Source organism: Aotus nancymaae, unplaced genomic scaffold, assembly GCF_030222135.1.
Source record: "Aotus nancymaae isolate 86718 unplaced genomic scaffold, 86718_ANA_hifiasm-v0.15.2.pri h1tg000267l, whole genome shotgun sequence".
In the NCBI taxonomy this organism is placed as follows: Eukaryota; Metazoa; Chordata; class Mammalia; order Primates; family Aotidae; genus Aotus; species Aotus nancymaae.
In genome coordinates, this window is record NW_026988682.1 from 113,234 (window position 1) to 134,438 (window position 21,205).

Consider the following 21,205-nt stretch of genomic DNA (forward strand, 5'->3'; position numbering starts at 1 on the left):
CAAAACAATAAAGCAGCAGACACGGGCAACTCAGTTAAGGCATGTTATTTGCCCCAGTCTGGCTACCAATATTATCTATCTTCAACAAAGGGCACAGCAGAGAAGAGAAAGAAAGACCAGCCTGGCCAATATGATGAAAGCTTGTCTCTACAAAAAAGTACAAAAATTAGCCAGACGTAGTGGCACTCCTGTAGTCCTAGCTACTCAGGAGGCTAAGATAGGAGAATCACTGGAACCTGGGAGTCGGAGGTTGCAGTGAGCCGAGATCACATCACTGCACTCCAGCCTGGGTAACAGGGAGAGACTCTATCTAAAAAAAAAAAAAAAGAAAGAAAGAAACAAAGAAAAGAAAGTATGTATATTTAGATTTTTCTATAATTCCTTACCTAGGATTTTTGGAAAATAGGTTATCCTGTCTCCTTCTGTCACAAAACGTTCAAGATAAATGACAAAGAAGAAGTCATTTAATTATGTTAGATCTTGCTCTGACTTTTGGAGTAAGTTAGATTAGATTGATGTATATAAATGTAAAAAAGTGATGCATGCCAACAAATATTTTTTATTTGACTTTATTTCTTTTAAAAATATTGCTAATATACAATTAAGTGATAATTGAAGATATTACTTAAATCAAAACTAGAAATCACAAAAAAATAGCTACAGTATAATCAAACTACAGGAAAAGTGACTTAGACATTTGTTTTTAATATTTGCTATACCTTTTTTTTCAGGCTGTTGGCAGAAGAAATTCATTTCAGAATACAAGAAAGCCTGATATTACAAGGGTGGAGCTCTTAAAAGATGTGCAAAGCAAAAATGATCTTATTTTTCGATTAGTGGCTCATGATATTGATCGAGTGGATTTGAAAAATGACATAAATGAAGAACTCAATTCTGACGAAGATGAAGTTGTTTTAAGAGAGACTGTGGCAGAAGAAGACTTCAAAGTTTTTAAAGATCAAGTAAAAGAAGTCAAGAGGCCAGAAGAATACAAAGTTTCTCCTAAGTCAACACGAAGCACTAGCAGACTGAAAAAGCTTTTGTCACTATTTAACTGTTGTCAGACCACAGCCAGTGTAAATATTGAAAGTACTGAAGCAACCTCAAATCAGGTAATAGAATCTAAGGAGACACATGTTAAAAGAGCTGTTGCTGAGCTTGACATGGCCATAAAAAAAGCCATGCCTGAAACAGCCTCTTCATCTTGGGAGGAAAAGCCACTGTGTGAGGTAAGTGAGAAGCATAACAGTTACTGACAAGAAAGGGGAGATAGATTTACAAATATGGCCCAATAACGTATCTTAGTTGGTCAGAAAAGAATGAATTCAGTCTCAAGCCTGGTGATATTTACAGAATAAGGGAAATAATTACCAGGCACAGCTGTGAATCTCAACTGTAGGAAAGCAGATAATAGGGGAAAAACTAGATTAATTAGAATCTCAAAGAAAAGAGACAATGAAACCGTTAAGAAACATGTAAACCAATTATTAAAAACAATTGGTTTCTACCCTTTTGTATTTTTGCTGGTAAGTACTCATTGAACATTTGGTGTGGCGAGCCTAATGCCACTAGAACAGCAGCAGAAGATTGGCTCTGAGTAGGAGGAAGAAAAAAAGATCCGCAGAGATTCAGACTGCTTAGGTTTGAATCCTGACTCTTAGTAGCTAGGTGACCTTTTGGTAAGCTATATAACCAACTTACCCCACCTTAACAAGATAATTTATATATTTTAAATATCACCCTTACAATTAGCCCATAATCCCTGCTATCAGCATGGTTAACATCTCTTGTTGCTGGCCCCAAACCCTCAAATGATGGTCTGGGTCTCAATGACCTTTTGAGTTTAGTCCTGTCCAAAAATCTATACCATAGCATGTTTTTGGAGAATATATTATTTTTAATATTCTGATGAGGCCATTCTCTTGATTATCCATTTGATGTGATTCTAAGGTAAAACAAAAGCTTAGATGAACTACAGAAAATAACAGAAATATAACTGCTCAATTCTGAAGTACACATGACTTTGCAACAAATAGATCAAAATATGTGTTAAGGTGATTGATCTGGCAAGATACCTAATTGATCAGAGTTGTATCTGTGTTCTTCCTCTTTTTGAACCCCATAACATATGATTTTAAATGTTTTCAAAGTTTAGAGGTAGATTTCAACAACATTGTTCTAAATTTATGTTTAAAATTTGTTCAAAATCCAGTATCACAATTTGGGTAATCTTCACTGAACTATTTCAAATTAATTATATTCAAAGACACTTTTTAATTAGAATTATAGGATTCATCCATCTTTTAAGTAATTTCTAAAACTTTGTCCTGTTAAAATGTAGATTATATGGCAAAAAAATGCCATAAGGTAAGAAACTATATCTCAAACTCCATTTAGAGTAATAGCTGATTTGTCCTTTTCCAGAAAGAAGAGAAGAATCTTCTTAATGAACCACCACATTACTTCATACACAGAATTATGAGTTCATCTTCATACGACCAAGAAGATCTCATTTCATCTACTAGGTACATGAAATTAAAGCAGTCCAAATATGGAAATCTGATAAACCAGAGCTTATGGGTAGAAAGGGACCCCTGGCAAAACTGTAACTGAGCAAGTATTTAGCTTCAGACCTTCCCTCACTTCTTCCTTTCATTGGAACCCTACTGTGGAAAATTCCAAAGCCACATCTGGCTATTTGCTCATGCATTTTTAGATACCCAGCCTATAGGTCCCAGTTTTGAAACCACTTTCTAGTGTATCTTCTTTGTAGTCTTATTACAGTGTTTGTTAACGTATTAGGTTATTTTCTAATATGAGAGAGGTAATGGCCCAGAAATAGAGTATGTAGTATCAGTACAAAAGAGGCCATGTTTAGCTGTCTTCACAAAGCTAGTGTTCATTGCCTATAAGAAGAATCCAAAGGAATGAGCGAGAAATGTAAGTTGGAACATTCAGAGATAAATCATAGAAAGCAATGGAGTTTGACGTGACTCTTTAAGAATGGATAGAACCTATGCAAGTGAAAGACAATCCAAATGTGGATGACACTAGCAGCAAAATATGGACCTTAACAGTTATAGGGGACAAGGAGGAACAAAGTGCCCTGTAGACTTGTAATCTGATTAATAACTCTATCAAGAATAGTGAAAATATCTAAAATTGTGCTTAAATTTATAAAATTATACATAACTTAGAAAAGATAACATTTTTTATCTGGTAAGAAGTACTGATGATATACACAGAAAAATCTACCTAGTAATTTATTTTTTCACTCAGCATGCTGGAATTGTTTTTTTTTTTTTTTTTTTTTTTGACATAACCCTATTTTGGCTCACCATTGTCTCTTTCCTCCTACATAACATGTTATTGTAACATACATACCTAATAATGTTGGAACCTCTCTATTGGTTATATCAGTGAAGTAAAAAGCAGGCATAAACAATATTAAATAAAAATAATTTTAAAGCAAGATAATACCAGGAAGCTCAAGGTTCTGATTTTCCCATGGAAACAAAATATAAGTAACTACAAACTGACTAACAAAACTTTATAACAGCTCTGGAAAACAGTCTGTGGCAACCAAATAAATAGTGAATCAAGAAAAAGCTGGCTGGGCATAGTGCATCATGCTTGTAACTCCACCTCTTTGGGAGGCCGAGGCATGAGGATTGCTTGAGGCAAGGAGTTTGAACTTAGCTTGGGCAACATAGCAAGACCCTAACTCTAATAAAATAAAGTTATACAAAATTAGCTGGAATGGTCATGTGCACCTAGTGCTAGCTACTCAGGAGGCTGAGGTGACAGGATTGCTTGAGCTCAGGAGTTTGAAGTTACAGTGAGCTATAATTTTACACTGCACTTTAGCCTAGACAACAGAGTGATACTCAGAGAGAGAGAGAGAGGAAAAAAAAAAGAGAAAGAAAAAGAGACAGAGAAAGGAAGGAAGGAAGGTGAAAGAGGAAGTAAGAAAAGAGAGAAAAAAAGAGTATGAGAGAAAGAGAAAGGAAGGAGGAAATAAAATAGAAAAGGAAGGGAAGGAAGGGAGGGAGAGAGGTGTGAAGAAAGGGAAGGAGGAAGAAAGAGAGAAAGGTAGAAACACGTTCAAAAGAGTAAAAAAGAAAAAGTGTAGTTTAGCTTGTTCTTAGACTCAACTTCCTCCCAGCGTGGTATAACATGGTCAAGAGAAAGGAGCCCAATTTACAGTGTCCTCCCTTTGGTCGAAAAAACAGAATACATCTTGTTCTGACCTATCTATGGGCTTTCTTAGGAAATTATTTTTGTTTCACCTGACTAGGAACTCAAATAGGCAATGGTGTCATCGTTTGGTTTTAAGCCTGAAAACTACAGAAAGTAGTGGATAGCTGCCGCAATTCATGAAAACTACAGGGGGACTGCAGAACCATAAACATCTTGGGCAAGAAATTATGAGAAGAGAGAGATGCTGTAGAACATCTAAGTTCCTGAGAAGGAGCAAAGAGTGACTCTTTGTGAAATTAAATCATTTAAAAGCAGCTCAGAAAAATTGGGTTTGGGGAAGCACAAACCTAGGCTTGAAAGCTGCATACACAGCAAAGATCTGAAAAAGTCTGTCTTCACTTTGGACTGTCTCCAAGGTTCAAAGTCCCACTAATTAGTAAAGATTTTCCACATCAATCAGCAGACACTAGAAGAAGTGGCTTCTTTATTATTTCAAATACTCATATTTAACAAAAGACCACGAAGCATACAAAAAAAAATGGGGAAATTTAGCTCATTTGAAAGAATAAAATACCCAGAAAATGTTTCTGAAGAAGCATATCAGTTGGACCTACATGGCAAAAACTTTAAGACAACCATCTTAAATATGTTGAAGAATGTAGGTAGACAAAGAACTAAGGAAATTAGGAAATATATATATGAACAAAATTAAAATATTAAGAGTATTTATAAAAAAGAACCAAACAGAAATTCTGGTTGTGGTAGCACATTAGGGCAACTAGAGTTAATAATACTTTATTATATATTCTAAAATAACTAAAAGAGTTGGATTGGACTATTCTTAACACATAACACAAGACACAATATATGCTTGAGGTAATGGATACCCCAATTACCCTGACTTGATCATTGCACATTGTATACCTGTATTAAAACATCACATATACCCCATAAACATGTACAAGTATTGTATGCTAATAAAAATTAAAAATTAATTCTGGAGCAGAAAAATATAATAACTGAATTAAAAAATTTATTAGAGATGTTTAACAGCAAACTTGGACAGACAGAAGAAATAATCAGTGAACTTGAATGCAAGTCATTTGAAGTTGTCAAGTCTAAAGACCAAAAGGAGAAACCACTGGAAGAAAAGTGAGCAATGCCTAAGGGATTGTGAAAACACCATCAAGCAGAACAATATACACATTATGTAAATTCCAGAAGAAGAGTTTGAGAAAGAAACAGAGGGTTTAAGAAAAAAATGGCTGAAACTTACTAAATTTGAAGAATTATATACATACACAAATTCTAGAAGCTTTAAAAGCTTCAAGCAGAACAAACACAAAAATACCACATCAAGACACATATTAAACATTCAGAAGACAAAGAGAATCTTTAAAGTAGAAAAAGGAAAGTGATACATCATGTACAAACAACTCTCATAATATTTCTAGTGGTTTTCTCATTAGTTATAAGCCAAGAGGCAGTTGGATAGTGAAAGAAAAAAATATACGGCCAAACAAGAACTCTACATCCAGAAGAAAATGTTCTTGAAAAATGAGGAGAAATTAAGATATTCCAAGACAAGAAAAAGAGCTGTGGGAATACATTAATACTAGACCTACCTGAAAAGAAATACCAAAGAAAGTTCTTCAAGTTAAAAAGAAAAATGAAATTATACCAAACAGTATATCAGACACATATGAGACTATGTAATTTTTAACAAATATAAATACATGAACAAATATAAAAAAATATATTATAATTTAGCTCATACATCCACCTTTTAATTTCTAAGGGATTTAAAAGACAAATGCATAAAACAGATTATAAACTTATGCAAATAGGTACAGAATATGAAAAGATACAATTTGGGACCTCAATAACATAAACTGATTATGGAGTAAATGTGTTAAAGAGTAGAGTTTTTGTATGCAATTAAGTTAATTTGGTATCAATTAAAAAACAGAATCTTAACTTTAGGATGTTATACATAATCCTTGTAGTAACCACAAAGAAAATATCCATAAAATGTACATAAAAAGAAATTAGAACTGAATCAAAATGTGTCACTAAAAAGCTCAACTAAATACAAAGGAAGACAGTAATGGAAGAAATGAAGGACAAACTGTAAGATGCAAAAAACAACAAAATGGCAAAAGAGCATCTTTCTCTATTCTAATTACTTGAAGTATAACTGGGTTAAACACTTTAATCAAAAGATATAGAATGATAAAGTGGATTTTAAAAACAGAATCCAACTGTATATTATTCACAAGATATTCACTTTATATCTAAGAATACATGTAGGTTGTAGGTTGAACGTGAAAGAATGGAAAAATAGACACCTTTGCAAATAGAAACCAAAAGAGAGAAAAAAAAAATAGGACATTATATGATGATAATAGCATCAATTCAAATCAGGAAGAGATAATAATTAAAAACATACATAAATGGTCTCCAGCTTAATGATAATTCGACTTACAATTTTTTAACTTTATGACAGTGTGAAAGCAATACACATTCAGTACAGTATTCAATATATTATACAATATTTTTAATACTTTGTGTTAGATGATTTTGCTAAACTGCAGGCTAATGTATGTGATCTGAGCACATTTAAGGTAGGCTAGGAGAAGCTATGATGTTTGGTATGTTGGATGTGTTCAATTAATTTTCAATGTATGGTATTTTTCATTTAAAATGGGTTTGTTGAGAAGTAACCCCATTATAAGTTAAGGAGCGTCTGTATGAACCAACATCAGAGCTCCAAAATATATGAAATAAATACTAACAGAATTGAACAGGAAATAAACAGCTCTACAATAATAGTAAAGGACTTTAATAGGCCATTTTCAATCATGGAGAGACAACTAAACAAAATAAGAAAATAGAGGATGTTGATATAGTTTGGCTGTGTCCCCATCTAAATCTCATCTTGAATTGTTGTTCCCATAATTCCCACATGTCGTGGGAGGGACCAGGTTGAAGGTAATTGAGCCATGGGGGTAATTACCCCCATGCTGCTTTTCTCATGATGGTGAATGAGTTCTCCTGAGATCTGATGGTTTTATAAGGGGATTTTCCCCCTTTTGCTTGGCACTTCTCCTTCCTGCCACCAGGTAAAGAAGGAGGTGTTTGCTTCCCCTTTCACCATGATTGTAAGTTGCCTGAGGACTCTCCAGCCATGTGAAACTGTGAGTCAATTAAACCTCTTTCCTTTATAAATTATCCAGTGTCAAGCAGACCTTTATAGCAGAATGAGAACAGACTAATACAGACGTGAATAACACTATAGATTCATTGAATCTATCAGATATGTTTATATAAAACAATAACAAAATACACCATATACTCAAATGTACATAGCACACATAGATAAACTGTATCTTAGGCCCCAAAATGAGTCTTCATAGATTTTAAAAGTTTGAATTTATACAAAATATATTTTTAAATTACAAGGAGACAAAACTAGAAGTCAACAGCAGAAGAAAGCCAAAACAGCTTAAAATATGTGAAAATTAAACAACATACAATATACTTATCTACTAATGGACCAAAAAAGAAATGATAAGGAAACTTACCAAACTTACCAAACTTAAGGAATAGAACAAAAGCAATGTTAAGAGGAAAATTTATAGTTTTGAATTCTTCATTAATAAATAAGAAAGATCTTATACCAACAACCTAACTTTACACTTTAAGAAACTAGAAAAAGAACAAACTAAAAGGTATTAAGTGAAAGAAAATAATAAAGATTAGAACAGCAATAAAATAAAGAATAAAAACACAGTAGAGAAAATCAATAAAACCAAGAGTTGGTTCATTAAAAAAAAATCAACAAAATTGACAAGTCTTTAGCTAGATTGCCTAAGGAAAGAAAGACGGCCAAAATCATAAACGAAAGAGGTAAAATAGCAACTGAGTTTACAGAAATAAAAAGGATTATATGAGGGTACTATGAATAACTGTGTGTCCAACAAGTTGGATGTTCCAGATGAAATGGATAAATTCCTAGAAATACACAATCTGTCAAGACTGAATTATGCTAAATTATATTGAACAAATTTAGAAATAGTAAAGAAATTGGAACAATAACTGAAAAACCTCCTAACAAAGAAAAGCTCATGACCAGATAGTTTCACTCATGGATGTCACAAACTAAAGAATTAACACTAATCCCCCTCAGACTTTTCCAAAAAACTGAAAAGAGGAAGTACTTCCAAAGTCATGATGCCACCATTAGCTTATTACCAAGACCAAAGACTGCAAGAAAACACTACAGACCAATATTACTGGTGGATATTGATACAAAAATCTTCAACAAGATATTAGCCAACCAAATTCAGCAGTACATTAAAAGGTTTATAGATCACGACCAAGTTAGATTTATCCCAGGAATGAAAGCAAGTTTCAATATACAAAAACCAATAATAGGCCAGGCGCAGTTACTCATGCATATAACCCCAGCACTTTGAGAGGTTAAGACAGGCAGACTGCTCAAGCCTGAGTATTTGAGACCAGGCTGGGCAACATGGCGAAACCCCATCTCTTCAAAAAAATATATACAAAAAATAGCCAGGGGTGGTGTTGTGCACCTGTGGTCCCAGCTACTAAAGAGGCTTGGCCAGGTGAATTTATTGAGCACAGGAAGTTGAGATTGCAGTGAGCTGTGATCACACCACTTTGCTCCAACCTGGGTGACAGAATGGGACCCTATCAAAAAAGAAAAAAAAATCAATATAATACATCACATTAACAGAATGAAAGGGAAACATACACATACATACATACATACACACACACACACACACACCCCCCACACACACACACATCTCAAATGATGCAGGAAAACTACTTGACAAAAGTTCACACTTCTACATGGATAAAAAGACTCAGCAAACCAGAAAGAGAAGGACACTACCTCAGCATTGTTAAGATCACATATGAAACATCTACAGCTAACATTGTCCTCAGGGTAAGGAAATGAAATATTTCCTCTGAGATCAAGGACAAACAAAAAACAATGACTACTTTTGCCGCTTATATTTAACATAGTAGTAGAAGTGCTACCCAGAAATATTAGGCAAGAAAAAGAGGGATAGGCATTCAAATTGGAAGAGTAGAAAAGTTATTGTTTATAGATGACATGGTCACAATGTAGAAACCTCTAAAGAATACACACAAAAAATCTATTATATTTAATAAATTAATTCAGCAAAGTTGCCAGATATAAGATCAAAACAGAAAAATTAGCTGCATTCTATATACTTACAATGAACGACCTAAAGACAATTAAGGAGAAAAATCTATTTATATTAATAACAAGCAGAATAAAAAGAATATATTTAACCAAGGAATTGAAAAATGTGACTTTGTCAACTACAAAATAAGCAGAAAGATACTTCATGCTTATGGATTGGAAGGTTTAATATTGTTAAAATGTTCATTCTACTCAAAGTAATCCATGGAATCAATGGAATCTTTATCAGAATACCACGTTTTTTTTTTGTAGAAATAGAAAATTTATCCTAAAGTTCACTAGTGCCTCAAAGGACCTTTAATAGGAAAACAACCTTAAAATAGAACAAAGATGCAGAAAAATCAGAAAATTTCAAATCTTACTACAAAGCTATCATAAACAGTGTGATACTGACATAAAGATAGACTTATAGAGCAAGGACATGGAATAAAGAGCTGAGAAATAAACCCTTCCATATATGATCAAATGATTTCTGCCAAGAGAATCGAGACCATTTAGTGAGGATGGGATGTCCTTTTCCACAAGTGGTGATGGGAAAATTAGATACTCACATGCAAAAAACAAGCAAACTAAATGCAGGTGAACCCTTACCTTAAACCATATACAAAAATAAACTCAAAATGAATCTGAGATTTAAGTATAAGAACTTAAGCCAGGCGCAGTGGCTCACAGCTGTAATCCTAGCACTTTGGGAGACCGAGGCGGGTGGATCACGAGGTCAAGAGATCGAGACCATCCTGGTTAACATGGTGAAACCCCGTCTCTACTTAAAATACAAAATAAAATTAGCTGGGCATGGTGGTGCATGCCTGTAATCCCAGCTACTCAGGAGGATGAGGCAGGAGAATTGTCTGAACCCAGGAGGCAGAGGTTGCCATGAGCTGAGATCACGCCATTGCACTCCAGCCTGGGTAACAAGAGTGAAACTCCGTCTCAAAAAAAAAAAAAAAAGTATAAGAACTTTAAAAAACCTTTGTCAGGTCGGGCGTGGTGGCTCACGCCTGTAATCCCAGCACTTTGGGAGGCCGAGGCGAGTGGATCACGAGGTCAACAGATAGAGACCATCCTGGTCAACATGGTGAAACCCCGTCTCTACTAAAAATAGAAAAAAGTAGCTGGGCATGGTGGCATGTGCCTGTAATCCCAGCTACTCAGGAGGCTGAGGCAAGAGAATTGCCTGAACCCAGGAGACGGAGTTTGCGGTGAGCCGAGATCGCGCCATTGCACTCCAGCCTGGGTAACAAGAGCGAAAGTCTGTCTCAAAAAAAAAACAAAAAACCTTTTGTCAGAAGACATGGGAGAAAGGCTTCATGACATTGGATTTAACAATGTTTGCTGTTGTTTTTGTTGTTATGATACTAAAAGTCCAGGCAAGAAAATAATAGATATATTGTGATTCATTATAATTAAAACTTTTGTGCTTCAAAGGACACAATCAACAAAGTGAAAAGTCAACCCACGGAATGAAGGAAAATATTTGCAAATTGTACATCATCTAGTAAATAATTAATATTCAGAATATGAAAATAATTCCTATGACTCAACATCAGTGAGACAACCCAATTAAAAATGTCCAAAGGCAGGGAAAATGTGGCATATCTACACCATGGAATATTATGCAGTCATCAAAAACGATGAGTCTGCGTCCTTTGTAGGGACATGGATGAACCTGGAAATTATCATTCTCAGCAAACTGACACAAGAACACAAAATCAAACACCACGTGTTCTCACTCATAGGCAGGTGTTGAACAATGAGAACACAAGGACACAGGGATGGAAGCACTACACACTGGGGTCTGTTGGGGGAAATAGGGGAGGGACAGTGGTGGGTGGGGAGTTGGGGAGAGATAGCATGGGGAGAAATGCCAAATATAGGTGAAGGGGAGGAAGGCAGCAAATCACACTGCCACGTGTGTACCTATGCAACAATCTTGCATGTTCTTCACATGTACCCCAAAACCTAAAATGCAATTTAAAAGAAAAAGAATTCAATAACCTACAAAAATTCTAATAAACCTGTATGCTAAGGATTAAAAAAAAAAAGGTCCAAAGGACTTGAATAGACTTGAATATAGGCAATATAATGATTTTCAGTCATTTCCCTAATCATTAAAGAAATGCAAATCAAAATAACAAGATTCCACTTTCAACACATTAAGATAACTAAAGAAGGAAGTAAGAGAGGGAAGGAGGGAGGAGTGAGTAAGGAAGGAGGGAAGGAGAGAAGGAAGGAAGGAAAGGGAGGGAAAAGAAAATAAGCACTGGTAAGGGTGTAAAGAATTGAAACTCTTGTATATCGATGGTGGGAATTTCAATAGTGCAGTCACTGTGGAAAACAGTATTGAGGGGTTCTCAAAAATTAAACATAGACTTACCCTATGATCAAGGAATTCTACTTTTTTGTACATACTCATAATAATTAAAAGCAAGGACTGAAACAGATATTTGTACACCATTTTTCACCATAGACAAATCCCAATGTCCACTGATAGATGAGTAAATAAACATGTTATAAATAGTCAATGTTATAAATATTCAGCTTTAAAGGAAGGATATTATGATGCACACTACCAGATGCATGAACTTTGAAGATGTTATGCTAATTGGGATAGGTCAGCACAGGTCAGCACAAAAGGACAAATATTTCATGACTCTCATATGAGTCCCTAGCACAGTCAAAAAGCATAGAGACAGAAAGTAGAAAAGTGGTTTCCAGGGGAGGAGGAAAGAGGGAAATTAGGTTTTAATGTTTAATCGGCATAGAGTTTCAGTTAAGAAAGATGAAAAAGTTCTGGAGCTGGATGATGATAATGGTTGCACAGCACTGTAAATGTACTTAATGCTACAGAACTATACACTTAAAATGGTTAAAATTGTAAATTTAATGTGTGTATAACCACAATTGTAAAAGTAGGGGAAAAAGTCAGTCAGAAATCATTCTGATTTGATTTGGAATCTCAGTGAATAATATACTATTTCAGGTTTCTTTCCATATGAAGAATAACTGTTCTTTTGCTTAACCAGTAAGTTCTTCATTTATTAAATATATCTAAAGTGATGTTCTTTTTTCTTTTGTTTTAGTGAGGCTGAAGATCGTTACTCAGATCCAAGTGCTGAAATATTAGAAGGTTGGATTCTTTTTTCTGAAATTAGAGAGTGTTCAAAAGGAAATGTTTTTTACTGCTTTGATAATTTTTTTTAGTTATCAAACTAAAAACTATTCCCTATCTAAGGTCCTCCTCTGTTTATTTCTGGCTCAATCCATCCCAATTACCCTAACCTCCTTGCTGTTCTTCCAACATTTTCTACATTAACGGCCCTTGGATTTGCTGAGCCTCCTGTAGTACTCTCTCACCTGGATCTGCATATCAGATCTTGGCTCAAATGTGACTTTCTCAGTGAGGTCTTCTCTGATCACACTCTGAAACTGCAACTTAATTCTGATCGTGGTGCTACCTATCTCAGTTCTTTGCTTTACTGCATAGCACTTTCTGTTTATTGTGTATTTTAATTGTTTTTTGACTATCTCTCCAGAATGTAAGCCTCATAAAGGTGGAGATTTATGTCTGTTCACAGCTGTATCACCAAGAGCCTAACACAGTGCATGCTTTATAGTAGGTACAGGCATTTAATGAGATAGGAGAGACTATGGGAGGAACCAAAGGTGAAGGAGGAGCACACGATTTCTTTTTTGGTTATGTGAGTTTGAGATATCCTTTAGACATTTAAGTTGAGATGTTACATAAGCAATTGTATATTTAAGTCTGAAATTCAGTGGAAAGATCAAGGCCAGATATATGCATTCCTAATTCATAGAATATACAATAAAATCTCAAATAACTTAAATCTGAACATCTGGGTCCCACAAATATCAGGAATATTTCTCTGCCACTTCATCAAAATAACTTCATAGTTTTTCTGGGGAGTTGGATGCCCGTATACCCTAGAAACTTAAAAGCATGTGTTTGGAATCATGGCCCTTGTAGCAAACCCAAATGTCCTCAATCATTTAAAACAAAGTTTGTTCAATTATGTGCAATATAGATACAAACATTTTTTAGGAAGATTATCAAGCAACAGTGAAATCTTACCAATTTTATCACATAATTTAATCACTTCTCATATTTGAGCTGATTGACATTTTACTATTACTTTTTTTTGGAACCCATATTGGCCCAAAGGGTATTTTAGATAGTTATTCCTTTATCTGCATATTCCTTTTGTTGGCTTTTGATGAGTGTAGCTATATAAAATGCATAGTGTTTTCTTATATGATATCTCAGTGGCCGCTTGTGAGATAGCCATGGAAGACAGTCTCATTCCCATATATGTATGAAAAAATGGAGTCAGAGAAGTTAGATGTTCAATGTTCACAAAGCTCTAAGCAATGAAGCAAAGATTCAAATACAGATTTTCTGTCTTAGCAGGTTAGCTGCTTCCCTAGCAGTGGGTTGTTGTGAAGCTTCTCTCAGTGTCATTTCTAGCTCCTTGACTGAATTTCTTTCACTGATATATTGACCTACTCAGGCAACTTTTGGTTCTGTAGATTCCACCAAATTTCCTCCAGGCATTGCCTCAAAGCGCTCCTGATTGTTCCAAAAGTTACAATTTAATAATTTCAGTACTCTCCTCTTTATTCTAATGATCTGCTTTTAAGTATGTACAGAAAGTGGTAGAGCTGGAAGCGCTATTAAAAATCGTCTATAATCTGTCATTTTACAGGTAAACAAAGAGGCTTATAGGGATTGAATGGTTGTGCATAAATATATAACTGCTAAGTTATAGAGCTTGCCTCTCCCACTATGTTACGTTTCTTCTTTCTCTCTTTCTTTTTATTTCTTTCTTCTTTCTCTTTCTTTCTTTGTCTCTCTCTTTCTCTCTTTTCTTTCTTTCTTCTTGAGACAGATTTTTGCTCTTTTTGCCCAGGTGGGAGTGCAATGGCACAATCTTGGCTCACTGCAACCTCTGTATTCTTGGTTCAAGTGATTCTCCTGCCTCAGCCTCCCGAGTAGCTGGGATTACAGGTGCCCACCACCATGCCCAGCTAATTTTTGTATTTTTTTTTAGTAGAGATGGGGTTTCACCACATTGGCCAGGTGGTCTCAAAATTCTGACCTCAGGTGATCCACCTACTTGGGCCTCCCAAAGTGGTGGCCTAAAGTGATGCCACCACTCCCGGCCTCATCTTTCATAATTTCTAACTGAAGGGATAAGACATGCCCCAGCATTCTAGGGCACTCACCTATTTCAGTGTTGTTCTCAGTACATTTAAAATAGCAACTTCTTCCATCTGCCTAAATTATATGATTGTTTGGTGAAAAATAGTAATATGATCAGATTTGTGTCAACAAATATATATGCCTCAGAAAGAGACTATTTTACTTTTTTTTCTTTAATCTCTACAGAAAGTTCTCAGGAACAAAAGCCAGAGAATAGAAGCAGTGTTGAGGTAAGTATTTTAAATTATCCTTAATTGGAATGTATTGGGGCCTAGTTAAGCACAACTCGGTTTTCATAGTCAGGGGCTGTGTGGTGTTATTTGTAGTATATCAGGAAGCATTCTCCTGTTCACAATTTCTTACATCCTGTTCTCTCTCCCTAACTGAGGCCTGTCCCTCGTATATTAAAATATCTTAACAAAATCCTTTGGGTTAAGTCAGCATTCCTTGTTTAAGTGCACCAAATAATACACTGGTTTTTCCTAGCATCTAAGTACAATTTCATTTATTAGCTCTGTTGCAACAGTCTCTAGAAAAAGCCTAGAAGAAAAAAGTTTTCACAGATAATGTGATGATATAGCCTAAGTTGAGAATCAATACTTGACATTGTCTCTGCCCCATTTGATTCCTCAAGTATCTTGTTTACAATAACTTAATACGTGAGCACACTTAAGTCTTCTTGGAAGAACTATGGTAAAACTCTTGTAGTAATATCTGCTGCTCTTTACCTGATATAGACACTGCATATTCCTTTTATGTTTCATGTATTTAAGCCTTATTTTATTGATTTTTAGCAGATGACATTTTTTCAATCACCTGCCCCAGGCTATTTTATGCCTCTCTGGGACAATTGCTGCTCCTGTACTTAAAACTGATAAGGGTCTACAGAGTAAAGCTAATATTGGAGACGCAATCCCAGCACTGTCAGGTCCACAGAGCCACTTTATTGCTACCAACTTTGCAGTGGCTAAGATTTCAATAAAATAAAATTTGGGGTTACAAAGTGCTCATCATTTCTCTCCCCTTATCATTACATCATTTTTCAGAAAAGGGTTTTTAACTTTTGTCAATTCAATCAAAGGATAGAGGGGGAAGACAGAGCTGAGATTTTTCATGAGTTAATATGGTTGAACCACTGACCTTCATTTCATGTTAGCCAAGGCCTGCATTCATAACAAGGGTCAATCTTAGGCATCTTACTTCACAAAAACTATGAGCCTCAGTCTCGGTGAGCAATTATTTGAGATTGCAGAGCACAGATACATTTTATGGAAGGTGCTATAGTGATATATATAGGTATATCTAGTGGATTTGAGGATTTATTGGTATATCTAGTGTTTAGCGTCCAGTGAAAGACTCAGTTTGTATTTCGATTTGCTTTGGCAGTTTATCACCATTTTTGAAAGATCCAAGGATGTTGACAATGCAAATTCTTCAAACATTTCAGGTACAAAATGAACTATTTTAACAACTGGTATAATTAAGCTCTCAATTGTATGATTTTGAATTTAGGATTTGTGATTACTATCCTGGAAATGAGTGGCTCTCCCCTTGCATATTACCAAAATGGGATTGAAAGAATATTCTTACTGTTTCTACAAATGCCAATTTGCAGTAAATTACGTAGTTCTCTATCTGTACACCAAGGCAACAATGGATAATTTAACTAAAATGTGTCAGGCACCAGCTAGCCACATTTCATTTAAAGAAAAAAAATGAGAATCATTAAAGAGAAAAATGACAATAGGTTTCCAAGGTTACCCCCCAGCTAATGATCGGCAGAGCTATGTTTCAAATCCCAGTCTCATGTAGCATCATCATTGTCTACACACTCAAATGGTCGTAAGAGTAAGGAAGGTACTATGAACAACAGCAGCAGGTTGAGCAGGGGCATGAGGCTCATGGGAGATGGCATGCTGCCTTTGCAGGAGGGAGCTGCTACTCAGCTACCATCACTGGTATGCTAGATTGTTCCAAGTTCTTACAATTTTTCCAAAGATTCTGGGTATAAAAATTTTATATGAAAGTTTATAACCTTTGAGTATCATTTACTACAATCAAGAAAATATGCAATTTTAGTGGCCCTATTACAACTTATGAAGTATCAGAAAAGTACATAAATGATTATTTCTTTACCTATAAAATAACAATTTTGTTAAAGTAATATGATTATATTTTTTAAAGCCTCATGCTGAATAAATGGTGCAAAAAAAAATCCAAATAGAAACTCTTTTATTACCTACATAATCCTGTCTCATATGACATAAAGAACCACTTGGGGTCAATCAATGGAAAATTTACTCAAAGTAGATGAGAATTTATAGTATTTTTAATGTACTTCTACCTTCTCTTGAGCATTCTTAAGTAGGTGTCCACACTGAATAGAGCTGAAAGTTATGTTCCCATTTAACTCATTAGACATTTTCAGAGTGTTCTGCTGGGAAAAGAGAAGTGAACTTTGCATACCTGACTAAAGATGTCTCATAGGACAGTAGGCATAATGATGCCATGAGTGTCAGAAAGCCTGGACCCTATTCCCAGCTGGGTCACTGTTTACTCATATAACCTTAGGCAAGGTATTTGACATCAGCATCCAAAAATAAAGATATTCTTCTTGTTTACTTTGTCCACAGAAACTCCCAAGCCCAACGTCTCCAAACGAGGATGTAAAATGCTGACAAAAATGTCTTCAGCTTTGTCGAAGGTGTTTTCTCGAAATAATACCAATATTTCCAGATCTTCTTCACCAACTCACCATCATGAGGACTAAAGCTTTTGTACCTGATATAAGTATGGTCACTTCTCTTAAAAAATAAAATGATTTTTAAAGCATAGTACAGTGTCTTGTAAGATGATTCTTGTACTACTGAAAATAAAAGCAAATAGTGTAAGAGGGGCCAGGTAAAAGAGAGGTTTAATGTGGGTAACCCCGCATCTAGGCACCAAGGAAGGAGAGCTAAGCAGATTCCCAGCACAATTAGTGCCTGAAGAATATTTTAGTTTATAGTGTTACTACTCAGTTATTTCCTTTTATATTATCCTTTATATATAATCATATATTAGTTTATAGAATGAGTGCCTGAAGAATATCTTACTACTCAATCATTTCCATATAATATATATGTGTGTATATATACATATATATATATAATTATATCTTAGTTCACTTAGTTCATAGAGAACTGCCTAGAGCAGACATGGCACAGGGCATGAATTAAGGAATAAGCAGCTTATAGTCGGAGGAATGTCTGTAGCAGACATGATGCAGAGCATGATTTAAGGGAAAAACAGTTATACCAGGACAAGAATCCATGGCCCAGGTGGCAGTGTTCAGTATCGTAAAGATACCCACTGTATGGCAGGCTTGGGGCGAGAGCCACTCCTCCTGATAAAGGAGTTGTAGTACCTTGTGTCTAGTTCTTGTGGAATGCTGCCCTCAGACTGGCAATCCCATGAGCGACCGAGGGCTTAAAACCCCTCCAGCATAATCATGCCTTGGTGACTGTAAACTTTATCAGCTCTTGTCACTGTGCTAGCTCAAAAGCATCGTCCTATAGAAATCATTGGAAGCTGCCAGCAGGTGGCGGTAGACCCTGTCAGCTCTGTCACTGCTGTGTGACTCAAACATTCTCCTATAGTCTTAGAAGTAGCATGCCCATAAATAAGAGATATTGCACACTGCACCCTCTTCACTGCGCACGGCCCACCTCCTTGCCTCGGTGACCTAATAGGAGTGGACTCCTTGCTGTGCACTGCCTACCTCCTAGCCTACCTAGGTGACCTAATGGGAGTGGACCCCTTGTTTATTGCTCATGACCCTATCACTACCCTTAAAGATGACCTCACTCACTACCCTGCCCCCTAACCTATGCCCAATAAATACAGATACTTCTGGACGTTTGGGGCCTTGCCTGTCTCCACTTACAGGTGGCGTGGCCCCCCTGAGCCCAGCTGCACTTTCTTTGTCCTTTTGTGCCCTCTCTCTTTATTTCTCAGATCATGTGCCTCAGCACAGTGATGGGGACACCCCACGACCCAGTGGGGCTCTGGCCCTACAGTTAAACAAATGCTTTGGATATGCATTTTGATATAAGAAATATTAATAATTAGTATTACCCGTGTGCCATGAGAGGAACTGACTAATTAGTAAACTAGACAACTCACAATACCCACCAGGAAATGCACATTGATTTCTCCTATTAAATTTTAGAAGACGTTGTTACCAGGATAGTTATTAAATTGAGATGAAAACCAAGCTGAAAATGAAACTATGTAACTGATCAGCTTACTGTTAAAGGCATATTTAGATACTCAAATAAAATAATTTATACCAGATAAACTTTTTCCATCTGCAAGGAAAGTTAGTTTAGTTTGTGTCTCCCAGGCAAAATGATCAAACTCTAAATAAAGCACCATTTGAAAGTAAGTGATAACTGTATATAATTCCATATATGCATAAAATGGCCCCTGTGATTTAAAAAAAAAAGATAAATCATTGCAAGTAAGGTACCTCTTGAGGATAAAATATGAATCATGAAATGATTGGTCAATAAAGTTATTAAACCATTCTCAGAAATATTAGACAGGAATAGAAATCAAGATCCATTTGTAAAAACAAAAAGTAATAGGAAAAATTTAATAAGATGGCTAGCTAGTGCAGTGATAAAAGAATTTTTTTTTTTTAATTAGCTGAACTTGCCACTGAAATCAGCATCGTTAGATGCTCTGAAATCAGGACTGACGGTGTTTCCAGCCATTATGACAATTTGAGCTCATCAATGAACACTTATAAACAAAACAAACTCATGTTTTATTATACAAAAAATAATCGTTTCTTGATTCAGAACCCATATACCTGATGGACTCTCTATCTTGTGTCAAGAAGCTAGGAACTCTCAACTGAGACAGTAAATAACATGTCATAGCATTACAATGCCTTATGGATTGTATATTATATATAATGTAATTAAATATGTAAAATACAATGACTTTATGGTCCCAAGCCTTATCCCTTACTAGTTGGGAGAACTTCAGCAAGTTCTCTGAATTATAGCTTATGCATCTGTAAAATGGAGCTAAGAATACCTTAGTATTGGTGGTTTTAAAATAAGTCCTCTAATCCAAGCACTTTGGAGGCCAAGGCGGGCAGATCACCTGAGGTCAGGAGTTCAAGACCAGCCTGACCAACATGGTGAAACCTCGTCTTTATATTAATTTTAAAAAATAATAATAATAAGTCCTCAAGGCCAAGGATGGTGGCTAACGCCTGTAATCCCAGCAGTTTGGGAGGCTGAGGCAGGTGGATCACCTGAGGTCAGGGGTTCAAGACCAGCCCAACCAACATGGTGAAACCCTGTCTCTATTTTAAAAAAAAAGAAAAGAAGTCTTCAAATTCTTTGACATTCTTTCCCATCAAAAAACGGAAACTTATTCTCTTCCCTTTAAACATGGGCCAGGCTTAGTCATTCACTTGTAAGGAACTGAAGGCAGGACTGGTGCAGTGGCTCATGCCTGTAATCCCAGCACTTAGGGAGGCCGAGGAGTGCAGATCACCTGAAGTCAGGAGTTCGAGACCAGCCTGGCCAACATGGTGAAACTCCATCTCTACTGACAAAAATTAGCCGGGTATGGCAGCAGGCACCTATAATCCCAGCTACTCAGGAGGCTGAGGCAGGAGAATCACTTGAACCCAGGAGGCAAAGGTTACAGTGACCTTGGTCACACCACTGCACTCCAGCCTATGTGACAGAGTGAGACTCAATGTCAGAAAAAACAAACAAAACAAAAAAAGAAAAACATGGTCCAAAAATAAAGTGAGTTTATTTTTGGGTGTGACTATGAAACTGTTTGCTGAGACCTCAGAAAGTCTACAAGGTGTTGCTTCATAGGCCCTTTCAAGCAGACAAAAGGCCTGGCATTTTTTTTGTTTGTTTGCTTTTTCCTTCTTTATTTTTTTTCAACACACCATTGCTGGCTTGAAAGGCCTACAAATCTCAAGGGTGTCATTGGACCACAGCTTTAGGAGGAGAGAGAGAAGGGCTAGAGGAGATTTATTGGTATGGATTTTGCTTAACAGGGTTAGTTATAAATTGATTAACAAGAGGATTTTATATATATATATATATATATAAAAGAATTAGAATTAAACTGAAAGGGACATTCAGGCCTTTGGATTCCAGACTTCTAACAGCAGGAAGCAGTCTAAAAAGACTGTCACTCAGCTGCAAACATGGGCTACTTTTTTTTTTTTTTTTTTTAGGAGACAGAGTTTCATTCTTATTGCCCAGGCTGGAGTGCAATGGCATCGTCTCGGCTCACCGCAACCTCCACGTCCTGGGTACAAGCAATTCTGCCTCATCCTCCCAAGTAGCTGGGATTACAGGCATGTGCCACCATGTTGGCTAATTTTGTATTTTTAGTAGAGACAAGAGTTCTCCATGTTGATAAGGCTGGTCTCGAACTCCTGACCTCAGGTGATCTGCAACATGGGTTGCTTTTAATGGAAAAGGAAGAATGGCTCT

The 21,205-nt window shown here is 36.0% G+C and overlaps 1 protein-coding gene across 1 annotated transcript in view; it reads left to right on the forward strand.

Moving 5' to 3' along the window:
* LOC105724028 (fibrous sheath-interacting protein 2-like) overlaps positions 1-17,518 on the forward strand; it is a 46,942-nt gene extending 29,424 nt beyond the window's left edge. Inside the window, exons 7-12 of the mRNA XM_064372048.1 lie at positions 732-1,229; positions 2,425-2,525; positions 12,547-12,593; positions 14,871-14,914; positions 16,071-16,131; positions 17,318-17,518. Of these exons, the coding sequence (XP_064228118.1) occupies positions 732-1,229; positions 2,425-2,525; positions 12,547-12,593; positions 14,871-14,914; positions 16,071-16,131; positions 17,318-17,454 (888 nt within the window). The 3' untranslated portion in view covers positions 17,455-17,518. The remainder of the gene's footprint in view (positions 1-731; positions 1,230-2,424; positions 2,526-12,546; positions 12,594-14,870; positions 14,915-16,070; positions 16,132-17,317) is intronic.
* Positions 17,519-21,205: the final 3,687 nt, after the last annotated feature.